At 43.9% G+C, this 27,494-nt stretch overlaps 1 protein-coding gene across 1 annotated transcript; it reads left to right on the top strand.

Moving 5' to 3' along the window:
* The first annotated feature begins 6,865 nt into the window (after nt 1–6,865).
* Nucleotides 6,866–12,124, top strand: trib2 (tribbles pseudokinase 2). The gene is made up of 3 exons (XM_079179830.1): nt 6,866–7,464; nt 9,022–9,314; nt 11,389–12,124. Exons 1-3 carry the CDS (start codon nt 7,195–7,197, stop codon nt 11,861–11,863), a joined length of 1,038 nt encoding a protein of 345 aa, XP_079035956.1. The 5' UTR covers nt 6,866–7,194; the 3' UTR covers nt 11,864–12,124.
* The last annotated feature ends 15,370 nt before the right edge of the window (nt 12,125–27,494 follow it).

The raw sequence follows: 27,494 nt of genomic DNA on the forward strand, positions 1-27,494 counted from the left end.
GTCACCTGTAGTGCTATTTATCAATCTATATTGTTATGGTGTGAGTTGGCTATTTCTTGATGTATTAGCCATACAGATGTCTGCCTTCTCTCCAGTATAAAGGGACTATAGCACTATATATAGGCTTGTGGTGCTCTAGGAACTAATAGTTCCTACGTCACAACAAGGTCTTTGTATTATCTCAGTGAACCGGGTCATGATTACTGGAAAGAGACATTGCTTTTGAGTTTTTCAAATGTATTTTGTTGGTGCATTGAGCAGCACAAGCTGTCATATAGTCCCATTATATTGTAAAGAAGGCAACCATCTCAACGGAGGATATCTCCAAAACTAGTCAAATCGAACCAAAGCAATCTAGATTCATAAATAGCAATATGTATTTTTGATTTTGGAGTGAACTGTCCCTTTAAGGGTGATACTTTAGCCTGGAGGCTAAATAAACATCTTCATATGAGTATCACATGCCTCGATTAATCTTCAACTGTTGAAGAGCAAACACTGGAGTTCCTGCATCATCTTAGTGCAAAGCAGGTGACTGTGTAATAAATAGCAACACAGGTTAAATGTATTTTAGATTTTGGGGAGAACTGTAACTTTAAAGTAAACCTTTTAATAAATATCACAGAGTTTTAAGGCTGATATTTGTTATTGTATTGGCTTGTATGATATTTTAAATCATACCTAATGCCCTGGTATTTGTCTACACATGCTAGTGTTATTATCTCCCCTACACAGACAAAACGACAGGAACTCATGACGATATAACACAGTCCGGAACAACAACATCACCACGCCATCGTTTAAGGTCATAGAGGTCAATGAAACAGGGACCACACGTTTCACTTTTAGGTTCTGTCATACCCAGTGTCTTCTCCATGTCCTTCTGTTTTGAATAACTATTTCATCACACTTTCACAAACACAAAAAACAGCAACAGCCACCAACTTCTTTTTCATGAACTTTGATTGCTCAATCGATAATGTATGTCTTAGCACGTTCATACCTGGAATTAGATTCCTCATTGCCATTTGCATGAACCGGTTCTGGTTAATCGGGTTTGCAGGTTGATCGTTGTCTATATTTTTATTTTTGCTCCTGAAGTTTGAACACTCAAGGCCAGACAGGACCAGATCAACCTGCTATTGGACCTAAAGGCCCCAATTAGCTTCTCTCATGATGTGCATTGTGTATGTATTAGCTTGAAAATATGTTGGGCTTCAATATAATAGTGCAGGACATTTCAGTTCATAATTTGCTTTGGTGGTGCCAACAGTAATGCCAAACAAAGCTGCAATTCACCAGTAACCACAAACTCCTTGCCACACAGTGAAAGTGAAGCCTTCGGGGCCCAACAACTGCCCGCTTTGCCCCGTTGGTAATCCAGCCTTGCTCAAGAGGAGCGTCGCGATAAGCCTCCGGGTCTTTTGGCTCTGCCTGCACATTTGTTCTTACTCTACGGCTCTTTTCCTTGTGCCTGTTGGAAGCAATCCACCTGCAATTCACCTGAGGAAACACAGGAACGAAGAACAATCAAAACTCAACAACCGCCTTTGCTTTCGAGGCAATGCCGACAACCGGTGAGCCACCGGAATTATCAGACAATCCTTAAAATGCTTATTTTTATCACACAATAACATGTATACTACATGAGCGCACGTTCCTTACAGTGCTGGGCTCCTGCAGTGTGACTCCCCTGCAGAATCGTGAAGAGTTCCTGACTGACTCATCCGTAGCACAGGCAGTATAATGTTGGTGTCTTCGCCTTGCGTCTCCTGAAATGTCAAGTGTTTGGGAATTTTTTAATAAATCTGCCCGGTTTTCCCTGTGACGCCTTTTGGCAGTTCCATGCAAGCGTCGCAGTGCCAGGAAATATTCTTTCTCCACACGGAAGACACAATATCAGCTGTCAGACAGGGCAGAGAGAAAAAACACAAATCAAGACACCAGTGATGTTCTCTTTGCTGGGATTTTATTTCTTCTTTTCTTCAACCATTTTCCTGGCAGTTTTGACAAGTCATGCTTGATGCCTTCATGCGTCTGTCACTTTAGAATATACGTACCACATATTGCAACAATGTCGTAATGTCTTTTCAAGCAGCCAGCGATTTAGCTTGAAGACATTCACGCTCACATTAATGCCATCTAAACCTATAAACCGCCACATGAATGAGAGATAGACAAGCCGGTGAAACGCATTTTTTTTTTTCGCTTGGCAGCCGATGCCATTTGCGAGGCTTAAGCTGCTAAAGCTGTGTGATTTCACTTCTGCGGCTCTAATGTATGACTATTATTAACCTTATCCACTTATGAGTGAGTGAGTCACCCTGTCCAGTGACAGAGCTGCCACAAGTCCTCACTCAGCTGTCTGACTTCATGAGGGAGAGATCCAAGCCGATGACGCCAATCCTGGCCCCCCCCCCCCCCCCCCCCCCAACCCCAGTCCCTCAGGCCAAGATCCTTCCTCTCCGCGTTAGAAGGAGGTCTCGTCTGCGTGACCTGCCACTCACGGCCGCTCACACTTTCCTGCTGCCTCAGAAACTGTCTCACCGAGAGAGAGAAACAACAACCTCTTCAGGCAGTGTGGTCCTGCATGCATCAGCAGAGGGCATTTTCATTTAGATTTCGTCTAATAGTGGGCCGCTCATACACTGTTTGGTCACAAGCCAGGAGGTTGAATAAAGGTCAACGGAAGTGCCAGTGTTTATTTGATCCGCCGAAATGTCCCCTTGGGTTTACCCTGATGCTGACTGGACAACTTTGCATGCGACGTGTTCATTAATTTGCTCTCGTGCATTTCCTGTATACCGCCTTAAGTAGACAAAATGCGGTTGACGGTAAAGTTATTAAGCACCGAATCACACAGTATGGAACATTTTCTGGGTGTTGCCTCTGTGTGTACTTCTGCGTTTTATTATCATATTATGGGTTCCCTTGACATTTAGCTCTCTTTGAGGATACATGATTGAGATTGTCTCTCCGTAGATGGACAGACTCACTATTTAGCACATGATATATAGCGCAACATAGAGCTTTAAGTGTCCCCATTTTTTCACGATTGCAATTTGCTGCTGCTGTGCCACTCAGACTGTGTGGAGAGAATGGGGAGAAATGTCAGCATCATCATGGCATCAGTGAAACATTATCCACCCCCGCTCCCTCCTCTCTTCCCTTCTCTGTCCTCGAATCGGCTCGCTCTCTCGGTTAAAAACAGGCCCAAGGTCCCAAAGTGCCACGGAGGGCAGAATGTGGCACACGTACCCATCCCCAAAATAACTTTTTTTTTTTCTTTTTCACTCACTTGAAATTGAGGGATATATCGCAGCTGTTGCCCCGTACCAACACGCTCACTGTGGTTCATGTGAGTATCGTGGGACTTTGTACGAGTCTCAACAGTAGATATAGAAATAAAGGGTCCACGAGAGCGGGGCTCTGCAGTCAACCCAGAACTGAGAATACCTCTGATATCAACATGATGCTTTCATTATGACTGTGAGTGTTTGTCTTGTGAAGCCTCTTTGCCTTACTTGGTTTGACTCGGTGCCCTTTACTCCCACACATATCTGTACAATTATATATTAAAACATCTTGTTCCTCTGCTCAGCTCTGCAGCTGGCATTCACTGCCTGACACAAAGTATTTCCCCTGTTTTCTGAAGACCTCGTTGGGGGACAACACTTTTCGTCCCTCTCTCCTCCTCCTCCTCCTCCTCCTCCTCCTCCTTCTTCTTCGTCACGTTCTCCTGCTTTTCCATCCTCCGTCCTCCTGCCTCGCTCTCCCTCACCATCATCTCCTCTCACTCTCACTGAATGATCTCATTCCTCCCATGCCTCCGCATCCGTCTTCTCGCCTATATATATGATCGAGTTTCTCAGTGGAAGTCACCCGCAGGGATGTGACAGCACCGATTCTGGCTGGTGTCAACGTGAGCTGGCTGCAGCTGCGTTGCTATGTGACAGTGTGAAATTGCCTATTCTCTGAACGTACAATGCGAGGAAAATATCTCTCATTTGAGTGGGTTTCAAGATGCATGCAAACAAATTACATTTGATTGCAACCGCCGTGGAAAACACATTCGTCTGGTGGATTTAAAGCCCTTTAGGCCTTCCTGTAACTTCGCCATTAAAGGGGAAACTGACCGTAGATCGTTTTTTACAGGCCAAAGCCGCCTATTAGGAATGTGGTGAGTAACACCGCTCCAGGGATTCTGAGACGTTCTCCCGTCCTTGTTGACCTCTGCAGTCTTCCAGGACACATCTTGTTTCTGTGGTACACACACACACACACACATGCTGGAAGGCACTGCTGGGGCAGCCTGCCGTTACTCCTCGGCATGTAGGCGTGTCTGGAGAGCTGGTGAGCCTCGATGGATTTTCTCGAGTGCTGCTCTCCACTGCGAATGAGTCACACAGTGTGTCAGGGAATGGGGGCAAAAGGAATCTTTGGGGATTATTATTCTGATTCATGCACAGCTGTGGTTTAGGCTTAACAGAATCCCTATCTGGGGGTTAGAGTGATGGGCAAGCGCAGAGACGTACTGTGGCAGCATGTGCATGTATATCACTGTGTTTAGGGTGTAAACTGCAACATTTTTCCATCGTTCAGCAGCATGTTGATATTGTTTCTCCACAGAACGGGTGAGACAAAAGCCAAGTTGTTGTATGGTGAGGAATGTTCTGGCGTTAAACAAAGAATAAAGTGGGTGGCTCATGGAGATTATATCACAGAACCCAGAAAACATACATGCACATAAGCTTGAGGACCGCGATGTAAAAGCTTGTGGGTGCAGCCACATTCTGAAACTGTGAACCTACCGAGAGGCCTCTGTGTGAAATAAAATGCATTTCCATGTTGCGGGGGTTTATTCGGGCAGGCATGCGAGAAAACACAAATTTAGAATAGCGCATGTTTGTGTATGCGTGTGTGTGCACCGCTACTGCCTGCAAGGAGGGAGAATAAAGGTTAAATTGAACACTTCTGTCAGTGTCTTGTGTCCAGCTGCAAGCATTCCTCTGGAATGCACATTCCTGCTGTCACACCCGCTGGTAATCCAGGAAGAACAATGAATAATGAACCTCTTCCAATCCGTCGCTTTGTGATGTATTACGGGGGCACAAATCTGCAAGACATGAATTTGTCATAAGAGATGTCTCAAAAGCACACAGCCAGCTTTTAATAAAAATCTGTTGTCAGAGATTTTTTTCTATGCACTTGGCAAAAATATTTAATGCAATCCCATAGAACAAGCATTTTTTTCTTCTCAAGGACAAACATTTAACCACTGATTAAAGTCACCCTTTTCCCCCTCTTGCCGTCATGTGCTTCATTCTCCCATCGCGTTTTTTTGTATTTCTAATACATTCATCATATCCTATCACTATGCATGTTTGTGTTTTTGTTGACACTTGCCTTGCAACAGTTCACATCGGTGAGTCACAAACATGCAGCGCGCTTTTATAACATCATGTGCTGCATTGTAATATTTAAATAAACAAAGTCTGACACAATGGCTGCATGCCGTGTTTTTCCATTTAGATGACACTATATGGACGCAAATGCATATCAGTACTGTATGAAGGCGCATATCCGTGCGCTACTGCGAGAGAGGGATCTCCCTTGCTTTCCCTTGAATGACATTTCAGGAGGAAACACATTTGTAGCACAGCACGTACAGTAGCTATACTCTCACTGCCTCCAACTCCCCCCCCATCCAATTTACCAGCGTGCGATGCTTTTAGATTCCTGTGCGGAGGGGGGGAGGGGGGGGGGGGGTAGCCACACTACATGGCTCTCACATGACTGCGCTGCATATTATATCTCAGGTCGGAGGCCAATGGGGCTTCGATGTGGGAGTGACGTCAAGGGGGCGGGGTCGGTCGTGCGCTCATGTATGTGTGCGTGCGTGACCGTGCGCGCGCGTGCAGCAGAAAGCCTCCCCCCCACACTCACACACATACACACACACACATCTCCCGTCAGCTCTCTCTCTCTCTCTCTCTCTCTCTCGCTCTTGTGCAGGCGCAGTGTGACAGTGTGTGCAGCTCGGCTGGCCTCCCCTCCGCACTTGAATGGACTAGATTCCCAGCCACGTAAGAAGAAGCACAGCGGCGCACCAGCGGGAGAGCGAGAGAGAGAGGATGTCCTGCTGAATCAAGGGATAGGCCTGGGGAAAGTCGGCCGGCCGTCCCTATCCTTTCCTTTTTCTTTTAACAGCAGCTCCACGTACAACACAGACGACACTTTTTCTTTCTTCTTCTTCCTTCCACCCGGAGTAGACCGAGAGAGAGAGAGAGAGAGAGAGAGAGAGAGAGAGAGAGAGAGAGAGAGGACGTCGACACTCCGCACGCACACAAAGAGCTTCAGCATTTTCCGGATGGGCTTTTCTCCCTTCTGTGGTAGATGACAATCGCCGTGCGTGGATATGATCCCGGGGAACAAGGCCGTGCACTGACCTGGTACTAGTTAGCCAAGTAAGCTAACTAGTTAGCTCTGCACCTGCTAGCCATCTTGTCAAAAAAAATTTCGGCTAAATTAAGCAGCTATATTTAGCTCGCAAAACTTGCTTTATATACATCTTTTTTTTTTTTTTTTGCTCGTGCAATTTTTGGTTTCTGTGCCTGCCAGCTGTAAATTGTTTCCGTTTTACGAAACGTGCCATTAAACCGGTAAAGATAAGCTAGCGAACCAGCTGCAGGGTTAACTTAGCACCCCCCCTTCATTCATTGTAAAAGCTGACTTTTGGGTAGCCTTTGTTTCAGTCTCGTGCCTCTTCTCGCGCTGCTAACGTTAATACAAATTGCAGCAGGTTTATACAGAAGGTTTTTTTTTTTTTAAGGGGGGGGGGGGGGCAGCAATTCTGCCATTTTTGTTTAGCCCGGTCGTGTCTCTTGAATGGGAAACAAAGGGGGGCAATTGTACAGTTGAACTCTGCAAGAATAATAATTATCACAGAACCGGTTTCTGTTGTATGAAAACCAGCCTTGCCTGTTGACAGTCTGCCACATTCCCCAGCAGCCACGAGCAGTTAAATCAATTAGTTGTATTCAAGATTTACTAACAAAGCGGACGATTTGTCACATTGCACTTAGTTTATAACAAAAGTAGTGCCTTAATAGAGGAGGAGATCAAAGAGGAAGCCCCCACCACCACCACCCTCCTTCACCCCCATATTTTGTGGAGTTTTCACACTTCTTCCTCATGAACATACAGAGGTCAAATCCAATTAACATTTCACGTTATGGGAGATCGCGGCACAAATCGCACGATTTCGAAGAATTGTCTTGCTTGAGGACTACAGAGTCGCACCAGAGCTTCAGCCCCAACCTCGGGTCCCCCAGCCCGCCGGAGACCCCGGACTCCTCGCACTGTATCTCCCGCATCGGGGACTACCTTTTGTTGGAGCCGCTGGAGGGAGACCACGTTTTCAGAGCCGCCCACCTGCACAGCGGGGAAGAGCTCGTATGTAAGGTTAGTATGCAACATTGTATCCTACCTTTTGTTTTGTTTTTTTTTATGTTTTCTCCACCTTTTTTTATCAAAAATATCATTTTTAGGACACAATACAGATGTCTCACCTCTTTTTGCATTCATTGCATGAACTATAATGGCTTTATTTCATTACACATTGCTTGAAATGTGCTGAACATACCAACACGTAGTTGGTGTTTTTATGGGTTTGCTATTGCAGCGAAGTCCACACCCCTCTGCACTTTTTAATAATTGCTTGAATTGTAAATAGAGAGCAGGCAGAGCAGCCTAATGGAAAAAGTGAATGGGGCGAGCTGCGTGGGTTTGGATTGCATGATGTAACGTTGACAAAGGAGTGAGTAACCACGCACACACACACACACACGCACTCCTCTCCGTGCTATTCTCGCTCACTCTCTTGTAGTGCAATGCTGTATTATTTCACCCTTTGCTGTTTCATACTTGGCAGCAGTCCTATTGCACCAACATGCACAACCATTGAAATATTTTAAAGGACAGTTGTGCAGAGAGAAAAGGCACACGAAGGGAAGGGGGGGGCAAGGGAACTTTACAAGTTCAGCCAGCTGTTGTCATTGACCCCTCCAGCCATAAAAAGAAAAAAAAGAAACCACTCTTCCCTCAAGGTTGAGGACAACCTAATGGCCTCTCCTCACCACCATGTATAGCCCGTATTGACTGTGGTATATCACTGATTATAAGGGCATCGGGGTTGTCCCCGAGGTACGTTCCAGCTTAAGCAGGCTTAAGTGGCTTGATGAATGGGAGAGATAGTTACACGCACCGTTGGACTCATAAGGCACGACGTATCCACTAACCTCGCACCTTTTGACTCACTCCAGGCGATGTTTCGTCATGGCAATAACAAATTAATGGCCTTTGGCAACTGCCTGTGAGCTAGCTGCCTTTTGACCTCATCTCCTTTTGTGCCGGTTTCAATGCGGCGCCGATCAATCCACACACACACACACACACACACACACACACACACACACACACACACACACACACACACACACACACACACACACACACTCTTGCAGGATTGATCAGTCCCTCCAAGCTGGAAGCCGAGGTCACAGCTCCAGATCTAGGAGTGTATTTGTATTGACTGCCTGCAGAGGAGTCCTCTCACCTGAACTGGTTGTGCTCAAAGTCAATGTGTGTGTGTGTGTGTGTGTGTGTGTGTGTGTGTGTGTGTGTGTGTGTGTGTGTGTAGGGGGGGGGGGGGTACTATGGAAACAAAAGAGACACTGCTACCCCTGGCTGCGGTACAATACCATTCAGTAACACAATGCTTTCACTTTGCCTCCGAGCAACCTGACTCCCTCTGCCAAAAGAGTAAACACAAGTTTGGCGTCTCAAGAAGCAGTAAATTGCCTAAATTAAAAGGACAATTTGAAGCTCTATCAGTTGGATCTAATTAGTTTGTCTCCAACGTGGGAAAGGGGGTGATTTGTCACAAACGAACGCGTTGAGTCACCGTAGATTAAAGCAATAGACTGTAATTATACCTGCTTTCCTGTCTTCTGATTGCAGGTTTTTGACATTGGCCGATACCAGGAGTCGCTGGCGGCCTACTTCGCCCTGGGCCAGCACCAGCACATTAACCAAATCCTGGAGATCCTGCTCGGGGAGACGAGAGCCTACGTGTTCTTTGAGAGGAGCTATGGCGACATGCACTCCTTCGTCCGCACCTGCAAGAAGTTGCGGGAGGACGAAGCCGCCAGACTCTTCCATCAGATAGCCTCGGCTGTGGCGCACTGCCACGAAAACGGACTGGTCCTCCGCGACCTCAAACTGAGGAAGTTCGTCTTCAAGAATGAGGACAGGTGAGTTCTGCAGCCGGCACACGTCTCGTTCCTCTGGTTTCATCTGAACATGTTGTAAGTGCATAATGTAAACGTGTCAGTACTGTCTGTGTTATGTCTCGGCTTACACAGAGGATAGTGTAAACCGAGACGATACGAGTCTGGCACGCCTCACCCAGATGTTACTCGGAGAGCAGGAAACATTAGCCCTTTGTGTCTCGCCCGAGCTATTTCTGTAGGTTTTAGTAGAGGATGTGATGAATGCAATCGGTGAATGTTGCGCATTGGAATCGCACTGCGGGAGCATCGTTTTGCCGTTTTTCTTCCAAAAGGAACCGAAAAGTTACAGGACGATCAATTAGGGCGAAAGTCTGCCGCCCGCTGCACTTCTGTAGGGATCAGCAGCAGGAATCGACACCCTCTGCTGCCCCCTGGTGGCAGCTTTGCAAAACCACCTGCATAAAATCCAGGCATCTGTTGCCACAGCAACTTGAGAGCACCTTTTTTTTCTTTTTTTCTTCTAGATATTGAAATTGAATTTTTAATAGATGTTGAGTCAGACTCTTTTTTTTTACAATCGATTGTAATGCTGAAGTTTGTTCGGGGGACGGTGCTGCACATCGATGCTCAAAGTGTGACGTCATACTTTGGCTCCAACGGTGGAAAAGGGAAGTTGAGCCGCCTCACGTATTTAGTGCGGCTCCGATGACCTCGAATGTCACACCAGACTGCCCCCCCCCCCCCCCCCCCTCTTCCATTAAATGATTGTCTGGTGAGTTTTAGGGGCAGTATTGGGTCACATTTACTATATGGCCTGTCAAGAATCCTCTCGCACCTTCTCGGTCCTTCTGGCTCAGTGGACTGTTTCAGAGACTGAGACACAGATGTGCTGCTCTGGCTTGAACCCAAGTGTGTGACAGAAGGCTACAGTGGAGGAAGGGAACGAGAGCAGACTTAAAATGATACCCGAGCAGAGTTCTGCAGCGCGCGCTAGCTCCCGGGCATGACCTTTGTCACACCGCTGTTAGCCTTCGACCAAACAGCAGCCTGTTTTAAAGAGCCTGGAGTGGAATCCAACATGGCTACTTAATTAAACAGGCCCTGTGCTGCTACACCAAGCACATGAGACGTGATCGGACCAGCATGCATTGCATCCCATATAGCTTATTTCTTTTTGTAATTGCAGGTTTGCACATGTCCTCCAAACAAGCTGTTATCCAGGCAGCAATGTGCTGTTTATTAATGATAGCAAATAACTACGGCTGACAATGAACCAGTGAGTGGGCTGATTCGAATGTGTTTGCGCGTGTCACAGATGGCAAAGAACACATTCTTCAGTGTCGTCTTGGTTTCCTTTCCTTTCCCTTCCTTCCTAGTGTCTCCCTATAGATCCTATCGCACACCCCGGCTCTTTGTCTGGTGCTCCGTGTCTCGTGGACCTCACACGCAGGTGGCAGCGTTTGCGCCGCCCCACAAAGTGTCTCTTACCGTGCACGTGGAACATTTTCTTGCCCGAGCCTCTCCGGATTCTTTAGTGACATCGCTTCTGAACAACCAGCCGTTATTATCGGCACTCAAGGGTATCATAGCTGCTGTTGTGGGGTTTTAGAGAAGAATGCAAATTGATGCGATTTGGAGGTGGAAGAGCAGCAGCAGGGGGGTGGGGGGGGGGGATCCACACTGTCAGGTCCTTGATTATCTGAGAGCAGTTCAATGCATGCAACTTAAGACGACCAGTCACACATAATTGTGTTTCTTTTGAATTGCGGAGGTCTTTTGGAAAGCCTCTTCGTACGTCGATGCTTTCTGGCTTTTATCTAAAGTGAAAGGAAATGTCAAACTTAAGCCTTGAGCATTACGTGCTCTACTTCCTCTGATATCCAAAAGCGATGGATCTAAAACACTTAAGACACCCATCAGAGCAAATTACCCCACTTGAGCGTCTTTTTGTATTCCAGTTTTTTTGTTATCCAAACTTGGAACTGCGATCGCAGTTATCGCTGAACAGCTTTCACATTAACAGATTATTCTATGTGTCCATTGTTTTGTGAAGCGGCTTCATCGCGTGTCTTTTGTTTCCCTTGTGTGTCTCCAGAAGCCTCGTGAAGCTGGAGAGCCTCGAGGACACTTACATCCTGGACGGTCACGATGACTCCCTGTCAGACAAACATGGCTGCCCAGCGTATGTCAGCCCTGAGATCCTCAACGCCAACGGCAGCTATTCGGGGAAGGCGGCTGACGTGTGGAGTCTGGGCGTCATGCTTTACACCATCCTCGTGGGCCGCTACCCTTTCCACGACGTTGAGCCAGGCTCCCTGTTCAGCAAAATCCGCAGGGGCCACTTCAACATCCCCGAGACGCTCACGCCCAAGGCCAAGTGCCTGATCCGCTCCATCCTCCGCCGGGAGCCCGCGGAGCGCCTCACCTCCCGGGAGATCCTGGAGCACCCGTGGTTCGCCTCCTCCGGAGCACTAGGGGGCGCCGTGGCGCACGGCCGAGGAGAAAGGGAGCAGGAGCAGATGGTGCCTGAGGTGAACATGGAGGAGGAGCTGGAGCAGTTCTTCAGCTGAGCAAAACACCCAAGCACAAAATCGGACGACTCCGCCACGGTCGGCTCGCCGCGCTCACAGCAGAGCCGAAAACAGTAGTTTAGAGATTAATAGGTGAACATTTGTCTCATAATAAAGGTGTTTCCATCCTGTTTCCTTTTCCACCATTTCATGGAAAACCTTGAGCCTGGCATGACAAATGGCATCTATACGTCACCTGGCGCTGCAGCTCCCGCTCGGGGATGTTGCCGCCAGACATGCAAGTTGCAAACAATGTAGCAAATGTTCTTTTTTGGGGGGGAGGGGGGGGGGGGGTTTAATGGTTTAATGTGGTGCGCATAAAAGTAGACACATTCACCATTTTTGACACTATGGAAAGCATGATGGGACAAAAGAACACAGGAAACCAAGGAGAACAATTGAAAACGAACTGACAAAGTGCAACACCGCACCTTTTTCTTACAGTTTTAGTTTTAGGTGGTGTCAATTCAAACCACAGACCCAGAGTCAGGAATCACAACCCCCAAGCTCTATTGTTAATACAACGCGCTGATCATCCCTGACCTGGGACCATTGGGTAATAAATGGAGCAGCTTAGGCTTTTTCTCATCAACAACAACAGGGTTTGGCGTCGTCTTTTGTTTCATGGTTACGTTTTTGTTTCGTCATCCCATTTGTCTCGTTATTTTCTCTTAACTTAACTCCTTGACAGCTTTGTTTTCAGTCTTTATGTTTCGACCTCCGTCTCCTCAGCCTTCACCACCACACTTATATTAAACATTACTTTCTGTCTTTTGTTTTATTTTTAAGCTATTCCACAGTGTTGCGACTGCTGCTTTAATATCACTCCCTAAACCTCAACCGTGAACAGTTTTTTTTTTTTTTTTTTTTTCATTTTCTCGATAAGCCTCCAAACATGGCGTCGTGCACTTGATGTGTTTGGTGAATGGACAATTCCACCTATTAAAAATTAGCTTCCTCTTATTTAAATTCATTCTTCAGTTGTAGGGACGAGAACGTAACATTTATTTAAATTGTAACAGCTATATATATATATATATATTATATATATATAAATAAATATATATATTTAAAACTACATTGCAGGGTTTTTCTTTATTCAGAGATTCCTTTTTCATGTATGATGTAGGCAATATCTTGACACAGGACAGACTCGAAGAGGAACCTGTCTGAAGTTTTGGAATACACAACATCTTCTTTAGCCAGTATTCCGGTGCCCCCCCCCCCCCTTCCCCCCCGACAGCCTCACTCTCCCTCACTTCTTTTTAAAAACTTGATGCGAGATATTCGGTGATAGTATTGCTACGACAGGTTAGTTCTGTGAAACGGTCATGCTCGGAGTGGGTACCAGTGGACATGTTTTGTCGTATCTCAATGTTACTTGAATTTGTGTTGTTATCTAGTCATTGGCATGTGCCCCATGAATGCTATAGCCTGCCTAGCGGGGGGGGGGAGGGGGGGTTGCTTGTTTTTTAAGAAAAGTTTAGAAAAGAAAACATGACATTTCTCAATTTGCTACTTTTCTGAGTTGCTTTTCAATAAATAAAACTTGCTTTTTTTTTGTAGACTGAGCTACCTTTTATTTAAGTTGGTGCTGATTTGGTGCTAATGTTTAGTCCTTTTGTTTCATGGAGGGGAAGGGGGGGGGGGGGTGGTGCATGGTGGGATGTCTGCCTCAGATGTTCTGATTGTATCGTAACAGATTCTGGTGTTTTGTCCAAATTTATTCAGTAAATAAATTGTGAACTGCTGTTTGACTCTGTTGTGTTTCTTTTTTCCACGATCGGGGCACGTAGAATGAAAGCAACTGGACTCCTTTTCTTTGATATTTGACATGAAGACGAGAGACGGCTGTCTGATTCCAGCTCTGGGGTTCTGCAGTCCATTTCACACAGCCATATATTTAACAAAAAAAACTATTATTTTTCACTTCCAGTGCACTCCCAGCCCAGTGTGCCCTAACGAAAGCACTTTCCAGGTCATCACGAGATTGCAATCACCTTCGATGGATTTCAAATGAACGAGGGGGCTTTTGCTCCAATCTGAACCGCCCTGTCAGCCCCACTTCCTCTAAGTGATTGCACACACGAGGCACGAGGAAAGAGCTCTTTAGTCCAGTCACTTGAACTACAGTCGTTTATTTTTCTGTTTGGTACGCCAACATACTCTGCTGACCTCATCCTGTCTTCGAGGGAGAGAAAATCACTTCAGATTGCATTTGTTCACACAGTGCTAGGACGTGTGTGTAGTCCAACATCTGTGTGTGTCTATGTTGTTGTGTGTGTGTGTGTGTGAGCACAGACTTCCTCCACCTGTCATGCAAACTAATCCTGATTAAGGTTATATCTGTCAGACAACGCAGGCAGCTGCTGTCACAGCCCAACTCGTCTGTCTTCATGTTTAAGGGATGAATCAACATCATTTGTCACCCAATGACAGTTTTATAAGTGACGCGTCGCTGCTCAGCAACACCTGCTGTTACTCTGTTTTGACCATCTTTGTGTTGCTTATACATTCTCAGGCTCTTCCAGCTGATTCCTCTGAGCTGACAGACGTTATTGAAGACTGAACGTGATTTCACAGGTGAGGTACCGTGGGCCTTCTAAGCCAATCACATTCCAGGCAGCTACATCACAAAAGGTTCCCAGTGTCTTTGTGATCAAATGTGAACTGCATGGATGGATCACTGTGTATTCAAATGTTTACCCCGCAGTTTATAATCACAGCACATCTTGGTATCCCGAGCGACTGAATACCAGCCTGACCTCTAGTGGCATGAGTGGTGAGATTCATCAGTTTAAAAATATTCTGTCAAATAGTCCTGCAATCAAAATGATATGACATAAAAGTGCCGAATGTTATCTGCAAATAGTGCAGACTTGATGATTACTAAGAAACACTTATTAATAACATGTTTGCATTAATAATTAGAAACGTTTTGGGGTTTCTATATTCTATATATATATATATATTATATTATATTATATTATATTATTATATTATATTATATTATATTATATTATATTATATTATAATATATTATATTAAATTATATTAAATTTTATTAAATTGTATTATATCATATTAAATTATATTACATTTTATTAAATTAAATTAAATTAAGTTAAATTAAATTAAATTAAATTATATTACCTTTTATTCTCAATAGAAAAGATCTTTTCGCTCCGACTGGCTTCGGCAAGAGTTTGATTGAAAGATGGTTAATCCGATCCCCTGCTACGTATTTCCTTGAAAGTGCCCGCCTTTTTACAAACACTTTCTAATGAAGACTTCTTAGATGATTCTGTGTAACAAACCATCTGGCGGGTCGGGTTTGGGCAAAGCAACAGAAGGCCGAAGATATCCAATCTTTTAGTGCTTAATACGGGTCAAGCTGGGTCCTGGATGACATCTTCAGGCTTATTTTTTTGCAAACTTTGGAAAGGTCCCTCTTGAACCACAGAGGACATGATGCTACTGTTTTCACAGGCTGAGTAAGACTCTGCATGACAAGTGAACTGAACTTGTAGTGTAAAAGACCTTTATAATGGGTGACTCATTAGAAAGTGTTATAACTAAATGTGTAAGAGTCTTTTAAATGTTGTTACTGGTTGAGGTGGAGCTAAATATAACTACCTACCATACTGTTGGGGAGTTAAAGCTACAATAAGACATTATATTTTATAAGCCTATCATGTGTTTTGCATGTTTCAAACAGATAAACAGTGATTTCTAACATACAATTTTGTCCCGAACGCATGGTTCATTTGAGGCAACCGTTCATGTGTGTTCAAGCTATGTATTTTCATTGTGTTTGGCTGCGATCGCGGACTTGCTTTTGAATTAGTTATAAGCAGTTTCGATCTCTCTACCATGCAATTAGGACTTTGACTAATTGGAGAGCTTGTGCTGAGTACACAACAAGGCTTTGCCGCTTCACAGTGCAAACAACACTCCCGAGGGCAAACCTGACTGATACAAAAGTCAGCACTGGTTTCAAAGAAAGATATTTCAAGTTGCAAGGCGAGACCAGAACTGTAGACCGGCCACATTTCCCCCACACAGCTTGCTTGTATAGCCTTGTTGACAGCAATGATTCATCTCATGTTTACACATTCAGCGCAGTGCATTTCCACAATCTGTCAAGCTGACGGTGAAAGCTGTTAACGTTCACAAACTTCTCCCAAAGACTTGGAAAACACAGTAGTAGCATCTCTCACATACGCTGGTCTTGTTTGAGCAAAGTAATTGATGTGTGTTTGGCAGCTTGTTGTCTCGCCAGGACAGAGCAGGAGCTGTTAAGTTGAAGGGGGAGAACCCTTCAAATCATGAGCTCACTTTGGCCTTTGTGGCATCTTAATGTGTTCATCTAATGCCCCCAGCTCGCTGTCAACGAGACAAACTTAACTTTTTGTCTTACTTTAAATACTCAAGTAAGTCATGGTGGCGCCACTGTGCCCACAAACGAACGCAGTGACCCCCCCCCCCCCCAGCTCTGGTAAATCCTGCTGTCGCAGTAATCTTCTTTTGCAATCCAATCTCTGAGGAGATTAATGAGCATGAGATAACAGATTTAGGGAGGAAGTACTGTGGGCTATTTCTCTCTGATGAATGGGAGATATTCATGATACTATCTCTCCATGTCGGAGATAGATGGACCGATTATATAGTGTCTACGTTGATGAAAGGAAATGAAAGCAAAAATGTAGGATATTCCCTGCAGTCATTTCCCTGACATTTGAGGTCGCAGTACATTTATATGTGTTGAATAGGCAGACATGTGATACTCATATGAAGACGTTAATTCAACCTCAAGGCTAATAAATGAGCATTTTAAAGGGACAGTTCACCCCCCAAATTAAAAATATAAATATTTCCTCACAGTGCTGGTTGTCAATCTAGATTATTTCGGTGTAAATTGCCTATTTTTGGAGACTATAGCTATAGGGATGTCTCTCCAATATAATGGGACTAGATGGCACTGGGCTTTTGGTGCTCAAAGTGCCTTTTGAAAGACCTTGTTGTGAGCAGTTTAAGGAACTATTTTCTTTCAACTGTAGTCGCTCACAACAAGGTGTGTAGGAATATCTTGGTCATGATTTCTGAGTAGTATTTTTGATATAGTTCCATTATCTCGGAGAGAAGGCAGCACATCTCTACCACAGAGATCTCCAAAACTCATTATGTCTCGATAAATAGCACTACAGGCAAGAGGAAAAATACGTATTTTTGATTGTGGGGTGAACTGCCCCTTTAGAGTGTGAACAAGCAAAGCTTCATTTAAGGGCGCTGTCAACATGTCCCTTACTGTCTCTCCTTATTTGAGTGTTTCCTGGGCTACACCCAATCCCCATATGGGATTTAATTCCGCAGTGTCATTATGTTAACCCACAAACAGAAGGAGGAGGAATAGCCCCAAATGGTGTGTCATGTGTCTGTGATTACGCAATGGCCTTAGTATTCTGTAAAAGCACACGAGCGGTTCCTCAGCAGCAATGTGACTATTCTGCAATTCAATTAACTCAGCCTGAGATCAGTTTTCGATTTTATGTAACTCTGGGGAACAACACTGCTGTCTCAGAGTGTTGAAAGTTTTTCCGTGTTCCACCGAGCTCCTCCAATTAAGGTTAATGGCACGGTTGTGTAACGCTCTCCCGCTACAACAAGGGCCCCCTTTCAAGCGCCGCCGCCGCCGCTATTGTGTCTGGGATTTGGCAGAAACACACGGCGTCCCCCGACGGAGCCAGTAGGCTATAAAGGTGCTTCAGTGAGCCGGTCCCCAGGCGCAGTGCCATGCACATGGGTACCCTTGGGTGTTCTGGCAGCAGAGTTCTTTTTCGTGGCAGGGCACCAAATAAAACACACAAGACAACAGATGGCTCACTGTTGTCTTCCACCCAGCCATGAGGCCTCTGCCGGCTCTGGGTTACAAAACCCGCTGAGCAACAGAGAACCCTGGGACTCAGTCAGGTGGATGTGTGAAGCAGCCTTCTCATGCTGCAAATGACCAACAAGTAAGATATCTAATCCATATCAAAATGTTTCTCCATAACAAATCTCATCTCGTAAAAAAGAACATTGTGAAGGTATCATACAGTTTACTGTTTAGTGCAGTCAACACAAGTAATGTTCTTCTTGAGTCTTTGGCAGAAGAGATTAAAGATGATTGCTTTCAACACTAGGTGGTGCTCAACAACAGTGTGTGAGTGGAGGCTTTGAACAGATGGAGACCGTTTTTATGACGAAGGATTACATGTAGTTTCATGTTATCTTCTGTACCTTCTGGTGAGAAAGGGGGTTATTTGTAAAAGACATTTACAGATAAACATACAATATATGTAATATATTGTAATTGTGTTTTTATTGGGGGAGGGGGGGGGGGGGGGGGGGTTATCGGATTTGACCCTCAGTGGCCTGGCAACATAAGCAAACAAACACACAACTGTCATCAGATGTTTCTAAATCCTGATTGGTGCCATTGGAGGTATGTGACATCACCATTTTCCAGCCAAACCCTGTCCACTTCAAACCGGTGAGGAACACAAATACAAAGATCTGTCACGTCAAATTATTTTGGTCTTGTAGGACCCCATCACTAGCAGGAAGCAGCTGAATGGGAATCAGTGCCTTCAACTCTCACGGCTACAAAAACATATTGACCACTAGTAGAACACGGCCTGATCACTGTCATTGTAATGATTGTATAGCAGAAACCACGACGATGTTAATTTGGTCAGTCGCGCATAACAAGCCGTTTAGTATCAGTTTACACCCGCCGAAGCACGAAAGCCCTCCCCTTCATGAAGAATTGCCAGTGAACAACATTGCTTTAAACTCCAGGGAAGCAGGAAGTCATGAGTGAGTCAGGCCTCGCAAGCAGTTGCAGTAAACGGGGAAGCATCGTTCCAATTAAGTGTTCCCAATCATTTTATGCAAGTTTGCTCCTAGTTGACGCTTCGCCCCTGAAATGTTTGTTTTTATCAAGCGTCGCCCCAATTATCTGGTCAGTAAACAGCATAATCAGAGCCTCAAGATGACAGAGTAAATTGGAGAGTGGTCTTGCATGCTGTCTTGGGTTTTCCACACTCTTTTGTCAATACCCAATTATCCTCTCGGTTGCTTCTCCCACTGCAAGCGAATTACTTAAAATAGCTTTTTCTTTTGTGGGGAGGGTGGGGGGGGGCATTGCTTTCTAATTGCAACAATCCAAATTGACATGGCGCATTGATCAACCATTATGACTTTAAACAGTGTACTACAGACGAGGTTGTGCCGGAGCAGAACACATTCTTGCAGGGTCACTGCAAAAGGTATTTTGGCTCGGTCGTCTTGGTTTTTTATTTGCTCCTCTAATGGCTTGTTAAAGGCAAGTGAATTGTTTCAGTGGTCCAGACATCTGTTGCTGGTAGAAGCCCCTTATAAGGACAGCTGTACAGCAGGCATCAGATGAACCATTGGCCTTTTTATATGTGCCTGCAGCACGAAACCTCACCCAATAATTATCAGAGATGCTGTCATCGGGGTCTCCAGCTATGAATCTGTTTTTGCAGAGCCTGATGTTTGTAATAATTACCTCTGTATTTGTCGAGGACATCGAGTTTGTCTCACTGTGCTGACCGTCCTTAATACCGAGATGTATGTAATCCCGTCCGCTGATGCATTCATTCTATAACAAAATAGTATCTGTCACTTTCACTTTCTTTGTGACTCATCTTTCATCTGTGACTGCAGAGTAGATATTACGTTATGCTTTTACAACATTTTGTTATCACACTGACATATGGTTTTCTACACAGGGGACAAATGAGGAAGACTAGAGATGACATGCTATTTCTGTCCCCGCAACCTTTAGTGGAGCAACTCGCGCTGCTTAATATCAACTGAAAATCACGCAGCCGTTTCAGTCCTAGTGGGCCGACTTGTGCCCCCCCCCCCAAAGCTTTAAATCATCTGGCTCAATGAATCAGAGTCTTGACTGGAGCCAAATTGCCTGACGGTGCCCTGTGGGAGAGATAATTGGGTGAAACAGGTTGTTTTGTGCCATACAGAGGTACACGAGAAGCGGGAGAGAGGAGAAAACAACACAGACTTCTCATTTCAGATAAAACCTCTGAAGCGTGCACTGTCTAGTTTTTGTTCAGACTGAGTTTAGGTTTCTCAACAAGGCAGTCAGGAGACTGTAACATCCTGCATGCTGCAAATGGCTGAAGGCTATTTTTTTGCACATGAATACAATTTGGTGGACACATTAAAAATACAAGCCTTGATCAGTCTAAACCCATGTTAAGTTAAACAGCTAAACGTGTGATGTTATAAACTATGCATGGCCTGAGAATATTCATTTGCCCAAATCGGAAAGAAATATACAGCCTCTACCAGCCAACTCATCACACATTTTCTTTAATATGCAATATAACATAAATACATGTTTGACCACTTAGTTCAAAGTGGGAGCAACACTGTGGTAGTGACCTGTCAATCACAAGTTAGCCCCGCCCTAAAGCACATCCTGCTTTATGGTCTGTTTGACTCTAAATGGACCATAATGTATTAAATGAACATCATGCTGTATTGAAGAAGACTTCAAGCTAGAGATTGAGACCATAAACTCATGTTTACAATGTTTGCTGAGGTAATAAAAAGCTGATAATCTACATAATATGTCTCCTTCAAGTTAATATTGCTAACATGCTAGCAGCCTATTTTCTCATCTAGCAGATACGGAGCAATATTAGCTTCCATTTGAAGTGTCTCTGTCCACCTGATGAATGTAAGTTCAATATTGACTCTGCTTTTTCGCTCTGCTCTCGGCCTCCGCCAGCTCCCGGGGGAAATATCTGTCTCTTTTTTAGCAGCCAAATGCTTCACTATGGTCACCAGCGAGACACTCATTTAGACCAACTAGTCACTAACTGTCAGTCTGCCGTTTGGTGGTGGGAAAGTAGCTTATAGTGGGCTATTAAGAGCTTTTTACTGAAAGCTGCCCTGCTGCAACAAAAAACGCAACACCACGAGGAAGCCGAGTGAACCGCAACATTAAAGGAAAACCCAAACAATAAGATAGAATACACCAGAAAGCTTCACATGTAAGTGTGTGTGGGGGGGGGGGGGGGAGATAATTCCCTTTGAAATGCTTTAAATTGAAATGTTAATGGCAGTCATTTTGTTTTCTCCATTTGGTCAGTGTACACACCACTTCATTATGTAAATGTCACTCTGGAAAACGCTTTGGAAAATAACAGTTAACTGTGTCTGACTGTAATGATCCACCAGATGAAGCTGCATTGCTATCTGAGCACCGAGCCTCCCACGAAAACACTGTTGTTGCCTTTTGATATCACGCACACGATGGTAGCCTGTCGAGTGTTCACTTCTCAGTGTTTAAAACTCCTCGTGCTGATTATCCAGCCAAGTAAGAAATGAAGCTTTGTCCCTTGACCCCACCGATCATTCCGCTGCGTTTTCCACTTCACACTTTCACACAAAGAACATTCGCACACCCACACAATGAGCACACACCGACAGCCAGACAACAATGGACGCCGGGCAACTCTAGAGGAGTTGTGATGTAATTAGACTTGTTAATTGGACAAGAGCCTTTCGACCACCTGCGGCAGCGAGAGTGTGAGTTTGTGGTCATCTCTAACAGAAATAGTCACCGTTAACTGTTTTGGTTTCGGGTATGCAGGGTGGAGGAGGAATGGGACGATGCAATTTCTGCTGGCTCTCGAGTTGCACCTCCAACAGCAAAACCTGCCGGCGTTAAGGGACATTGTGATCAATTTGCAGGGTTTATTGTCATAGGAGTGGCAATTTAATTCACATTCCATCCATACAAAAAGCCACTCGAACATCACCGATGTGGCAGCCATTCAAACACTTGCTCGCCACCTGCGCTCACCGACAAGGACGAAGATGAGGAACATCTCCCGCCAGACAGGAGAAATATTTTACATCAGAAAAATCTGCCTCAGACAACGACGAGGCGAAGAAATACTTTGATAGTTTCAGAAGGTGAGCAGCATAAATGTCATTATGATCTAACGCAGGCCATGTACCTGCACCCGAAGGCCCTCCGTTAACAACATTTGCATTTCTAAAAACTTGGCATTGCTGCTCCATTCTCTTCACAGGAGCAGAGTCATCCTGAATATAAATTTTGCTTGACTGCTTTTTGTTTTTTGTTTTTGAAGACGACCTCAATGTGCCTCGCTAAGGATGCTAACGCGCATTACATTTCCAAGGCTGATCAGAGAATCATGGCGGCTAATTAATCATTTAAAAAAGCAAATTCGTTGGTGGTCTGACCACGATTTGCAAAGAAGAAGTGGTTCGGAGATTGAGCCTACATTTCATTTCCAGACAGATATGGATTTCATAATGGATAAACACAGACTCACTGTCTGCTTCACGTCCGTCTAATAGGATGAATGTGTTGACTCACCCCCTTTTCTGTAATTCTACTTAAAACAGGACACGAGTCTCCCACACTAGGGCAGGGTCAATGTTACACTTTGTTACAAGTACTGACGACAAGAGTAAACTGCAATATATCTTGGATGAATATATATATATATATATTCATTTGCATCACTTTTTATCCGCCAGTGTTTGAAAATATAATTAACAAGGCCTATAATAAACCTGGGTGATGCAATTAGCACAGGCACACAGTTTATCCACAACTATTGCTGTAATTAATTCAAAACCTTGTATCTTCCAGATCTCAAATTCCAGTGCATTTTAAGGTTGTATTACTGCTTTAAAACAGGTTTCATGTAAACCCAAGTCTGGCAGAATTAGGTCACCTCACTGATCAGCATACAATCCTTTAATTATAGTGGTTTAATAAAACTGAATATAAGTTCTAGATTTGAATTCCAGTCAATTATTTGCTTTAATTTCATTACATACATATATTTATGGTGAAACATCAGCTACGTTTGCATGGGAGTCAGATGCCATCTACCCCTAATTGTCAGGGTGTGTGTATAGTGGTTTTACACTACACTGATACAGTCCTAAAAACTCTTTTTTTATTATTGAACCCATTTTATTCCCTGTCAGACATTCTTTCAGAATCACTTTTCTCAACAGTTAAAAACCGCAGAGGTTGCACAAAAAAACTTTGACTTGTTTTGTTGTTGCACACAGACACACACACACACACACACACACACACACACACACACGAGACAGTTACAAACTGCTGGGATCATAGAAATGTTGCAGAGAAGACACACTGCTCGACAATGATATACACTGACCGTAAAAGAACAGCGCCGGAGCTGCAGCCCTGGCAAGGCTGGTAAAAGAAGTAGCGCCGACGTCAAGAAGTGCAAGGTACAACTGGGCTGATATATAGCCCGATTCCAAAGTAAATAATAGATAGATAGAAGGGGATTGATAGTCTGTGGAAGCGAATGAAGGCATGAGGCAAGAACAGAAGAGGCTCCCAGGTTCCTCTTGGCCTACAGACCCACAGCAGTTATCTAACTCCTATACTTTAGTTTTGTTTGTTTAAACTTGGACAAAGACATTTTTTCAGTTTTTTGGTCTAAATTCATTCGGTTCCTCTGGATTATACAGAAAATAAATCCACCAAACACCAAGATGAGATGACAGCTAAACTCATAGATGCAGTTTGTTTTTGCCCACTGCCTCCGGAGCCCAATTACTGCTGTTTACGGGCTCCAGCTTCTGTCACATATAGGGTCCAAGTAAAGGGCATGAGTAACACTCGGCCCCGCGGAATCACTGGCACTCTAGGTGAGTGATTACAAAATGACCTGTGAGAGATAACAAAACAAGTCACAACATGCCCAAAACAAATGGAGGATTATATAGAAAAAATAGTAATAGTAATAATAATAATACAACATATTTGTATAGCACTTTAAAAGCTACTCAAAGGCACTTCATGTGGTAATAACAGAAACAATAAAGGCAATAATAGTATAAATAATGATAACAAAACAAAAACATGCATAACTAGCATCACAGGGATTCAAATAGGTGCGTTTTAACTAAGTGCAGTTTTGACAGAGGCAATAGAGGAGGCCCTGCCCCCCCCAGGTCTGGTGCTTGGACAGAGTATGGGGGGGGGGGTAAGGAGGTTGGAGTCAGTGAATCTGAGGTTGCGGGTGGGAGTGTGTCGGTGCAGGAGGTCAGGAAGGAAGGGGCTCAGGGTTGTGTAGGGCTTTGTATGCGATGAGGAGAATCTTGAACTGTGTTCTTTGCTTTATGGGGAGCCAGTGGAGGCTTTGAAGGACTGGGGTGATGTATTATTATTCAGATAAACCTTTGACATTTCATTTCCCAAAGAGGTTCCTGTTTCATTTTGGATTAGAATTAATATCACAGATAATGGCAACCTTTTCCCAAATTCTTGTAAACCTGTTTATTCCCTGTTTTCTCTTTTTAAAATTCACCTTCAGTTATTTTCTTTAAGCCTTTACTTCTGCCCGTTTAAGATGAAAATAAGGTTTTTGTACGTCCTGTTTCTGTCCTAACGCGTTCAGGTTAGCGCTTTGCTGTCGCTGCAGATACAGACACACAACAATTTAATGTTAATTATCAAATTATTGAACAAATTATTATTTTCCTTTGGGGGTGTAATTCAATAAAACCAAGACCTTAGATGAGAAGCTTTAATTATACAATACAAAAGTCCCTTTTAATTCAAACCAGTACCTGCTGGCTCAGATTAGGCTCACTGGGCACGAGGACAAATCAGTACACACCGCTGCACACCACCTCACATGCTGTCATGGCTGAAAGGCACAGGTGGAAGACTTCTGAAATTACTGCAAAATAGCATTTGACCCAAATGAGATAAGGCCCTCTATCTACGCTGCCAAGTGTGACATTTTGATGAAACGCTGGATTTCTCGAGAGCGGGGAGCACTCAAGTATTTATTTTATTTATTTTGGAGTGCATATACTTAACTTGCATGGTGGTGAACATGGTATTTATCCTCTGCTACAGTTAGGAGGGAGTACTTTAGAACACAGCCGTTCACACATCACTGCTAACCATTTCACACATTTATGTTTATGTTCTCTTGTTAGAAACAAGTATGATAGAGGACGACGCCTCCCTTCAGAACAAAGTCAATGTTCTGTACTATATGTAGCTATATACTGTATAAAGGCACTATATATATATACTAGAAGATTTAACTCAATCATATATTGAGGCAAAATGCCCTTGGACACTTTTCATCCTTTCATCCAAAAATCCTCTAACATATATATATATATATATATATATATATATATATATATATATATATATATATGTGTATATACATGTAATCCCCTCTCTACTCACAGTAAATACCATTTTGAGGTACTTTACCTTACTCTATGTCAGGCAACTTTATACTTACGATATATTTGAATTTATTTTCATCACTATGCAGATGAAAGACTACACATGCACACAGGTGTTTTCAATTAGGCCGGCTAATTAAATTACATTAACGGCTTGTGGCACATCATCAAACCACCACATAACGTAACTCGGCATCGGATTTGTTTTGCAACAAAATTACAGATGTCTTTTCAAAAATTGACATACCATAAACCTTTTTTTCTTCTTCACAGCTACATTTTGATTTGTCACAGTAGCGACATCGCAGGTGTTGCAGCTAACTAACAATGCCAACGACGGCTCGGTGCCGTTGTGTCCCAGTGAGCCAGCATGCACAACAACAGGACTGAAACTGAAGCAGCTAAATGGAATTCAGCCATCTTTGAATTTATTATTTACACCTGTGCCAGTTACTGTAGGCGGATACTTATTATTCAGTGTCATTATGCTTTAATTTTTTTACACGGGTGTTTTCACACGAGGCTGATTAGACCCCGGCCCAGGTTGAAGAAGGGTGGCGCTATCGAGGAAAACACGTGATGTACCCAAACACAACTTGTTCCACCCCAAGATGTGCTATGATAGAGATGTCGATCAAACAGTCGGTACACTCCCACACGGTTTCTAGAGGAGGAATAATCAAGCACAATAAGTGAAAACACCTGTAGTGCATATACAGTAGGGGCATTGAAGGGGCAGCACGACAGTGAACCAATAGACTCAAATGGATTCTACGTCATGCATCACTCACAGGGTGATGTTCCATCAGGTAAGCACGGATAGTTCTGTTAAACAACAACTGGAAAGCTTCAGAAGGGGTTGTGAAGATAAGGACAGTATAGTTAAAGATCCTATGTGGTCGAAAACTGTAGATTGGACGGTTCCTCTGTTAATTCCTGAGTTAATTGCCCTGCAAGCAGCCTGAGAGGCAGCCAAGATAAGAGCTGGTCAAATTATCTAAATATTTAAAAAAGGGGGCTGAAACAAAAAGCTGCTGAATGGAATTCAGCCGTCATTAGTTTTATCGTTTACACCGGGGCTTTTCCAACAGAGTGACGCAGGGATTGCGAATTTTTGTAGGTCAACCAGGAAGTTATCATCGTGGTTCTCTCGACAAAGAGACAACGAGATTGTTTCATTGGATTTTGGATTATTGCAGGAAATGCAATGGAAACACAGCAAGATAATCTTCCTAAATGATCACAACTTTGATTTTTGAAGCATTGAAAATTCATGAGAGGGGTATTTACTAGCATATCTTATATCGCAAAACAAAACATTAGAATCTCTTAAGCTTGTGTTAACCACAGAACTGTTTTTTCAGGCACCTATAACCGAGATGAGGGAAGTGCAAAAATGCTATTTACTTTCTGGGTTTTAGGACTCATCCCTGCAGCAATGTAGTCTGACATTCACTATTACATACTTTTTCTTTTTACTCTTAGTACATACTGCAGCTGCTTTGACTATGTACTGTTGCATGCAGACATACATTTGAATGGCACACACTACTTCATCATCACATTGAATCTTGAACGTTGAACGTCAAGTTTGTGCATTGGATTGTGGGTCAGAACAGAAAAGCTGCTTGCATACTGCAGGACATATTATATTTTTGCAAACACAGTATTTGACATACTGTGTATTGGTCAATATTTTTCAGGCATACTTAATAGTATGATAGCATCTCTCTTCCTTCATATCATCCCTTCCCTTGACCGCATCCCATTACTCATTGTGTTCAAGGGAAAGCAGTTAGGACAGCACAAAGGACAATTTAGGTTCTCTGAAGAGCCCTGTTGATTTCCATTCAAGCATCTAATCAGGGGCTGCTTTACAACCAGGATGCAAAGTGAATGTAATTACCAGCATTTAACTACCAGGTAGCACGGAAAAGCAGCAGCGATGTAGATACTGCAGCACCAAGAATGAACAACAACCGCTGTCAGTGGCCCTTTCTGAGAGATTGTGACTCGGGAAAAGCTTTTTGTGCCTTTCTTTCTTTTTTATTTAAGCTTTATATATGTAGCCTATGGGAATGGTTTTCTTTTAATATTAAGAAATTACACTCTTATTGTACATCTAGAGAATTAAACTAAACTCTAACCCAATCTCGACCCTGCATGAAACCTCCCCCCAGTAGCCCCTAATGGTCCCAGGACTTCACTCTCCTCACTGGCGCTGTGGCGGAAACCCAACCCCTGCAGGTACATGCAGTTGCTCGCAGTGGCTGGTGAGAGGCGCTGTCGGGCTTGT

Source organism: Pholis gunnellus (genome assembly GCF_910591455.1).
Source record: "Pholis gunnellus genome assembly, chromosome: 19".
In the NCBI taxonomy this organism is placed as follows: domain Eukaryota; kingdom Metazoa; phylum Chordata; class Actinopteri; order Perciformes; family Pholidae; genus Pholis; species Pholis gunnellus.

Excerpts from the sequence above, each read along its gene's own strand:
- trib2 (XM_079179830.1), top strand. The coding sequence starts at position 7,195 with ATGAACATACAGAGGTCAAATCCAATTAACATTTCACGTTATGGGAGA. Across the intron at positions 7,465-9,021 it reads GGGAAGAGCTCGTATGTAAG|GTTTTTGACATTGGCCGATA; the intron begins GTTAGTATGCAA and ends TTCTGATTGCAG. Across the intron at positions 9,315-11,388 it reads GTCTTCAAGAATGAGGACAG|AAGCCTCGTGAAGCTGGAGA; the intron begins GTGAGTTCTGCA and ends GTGTGTCTCCAG.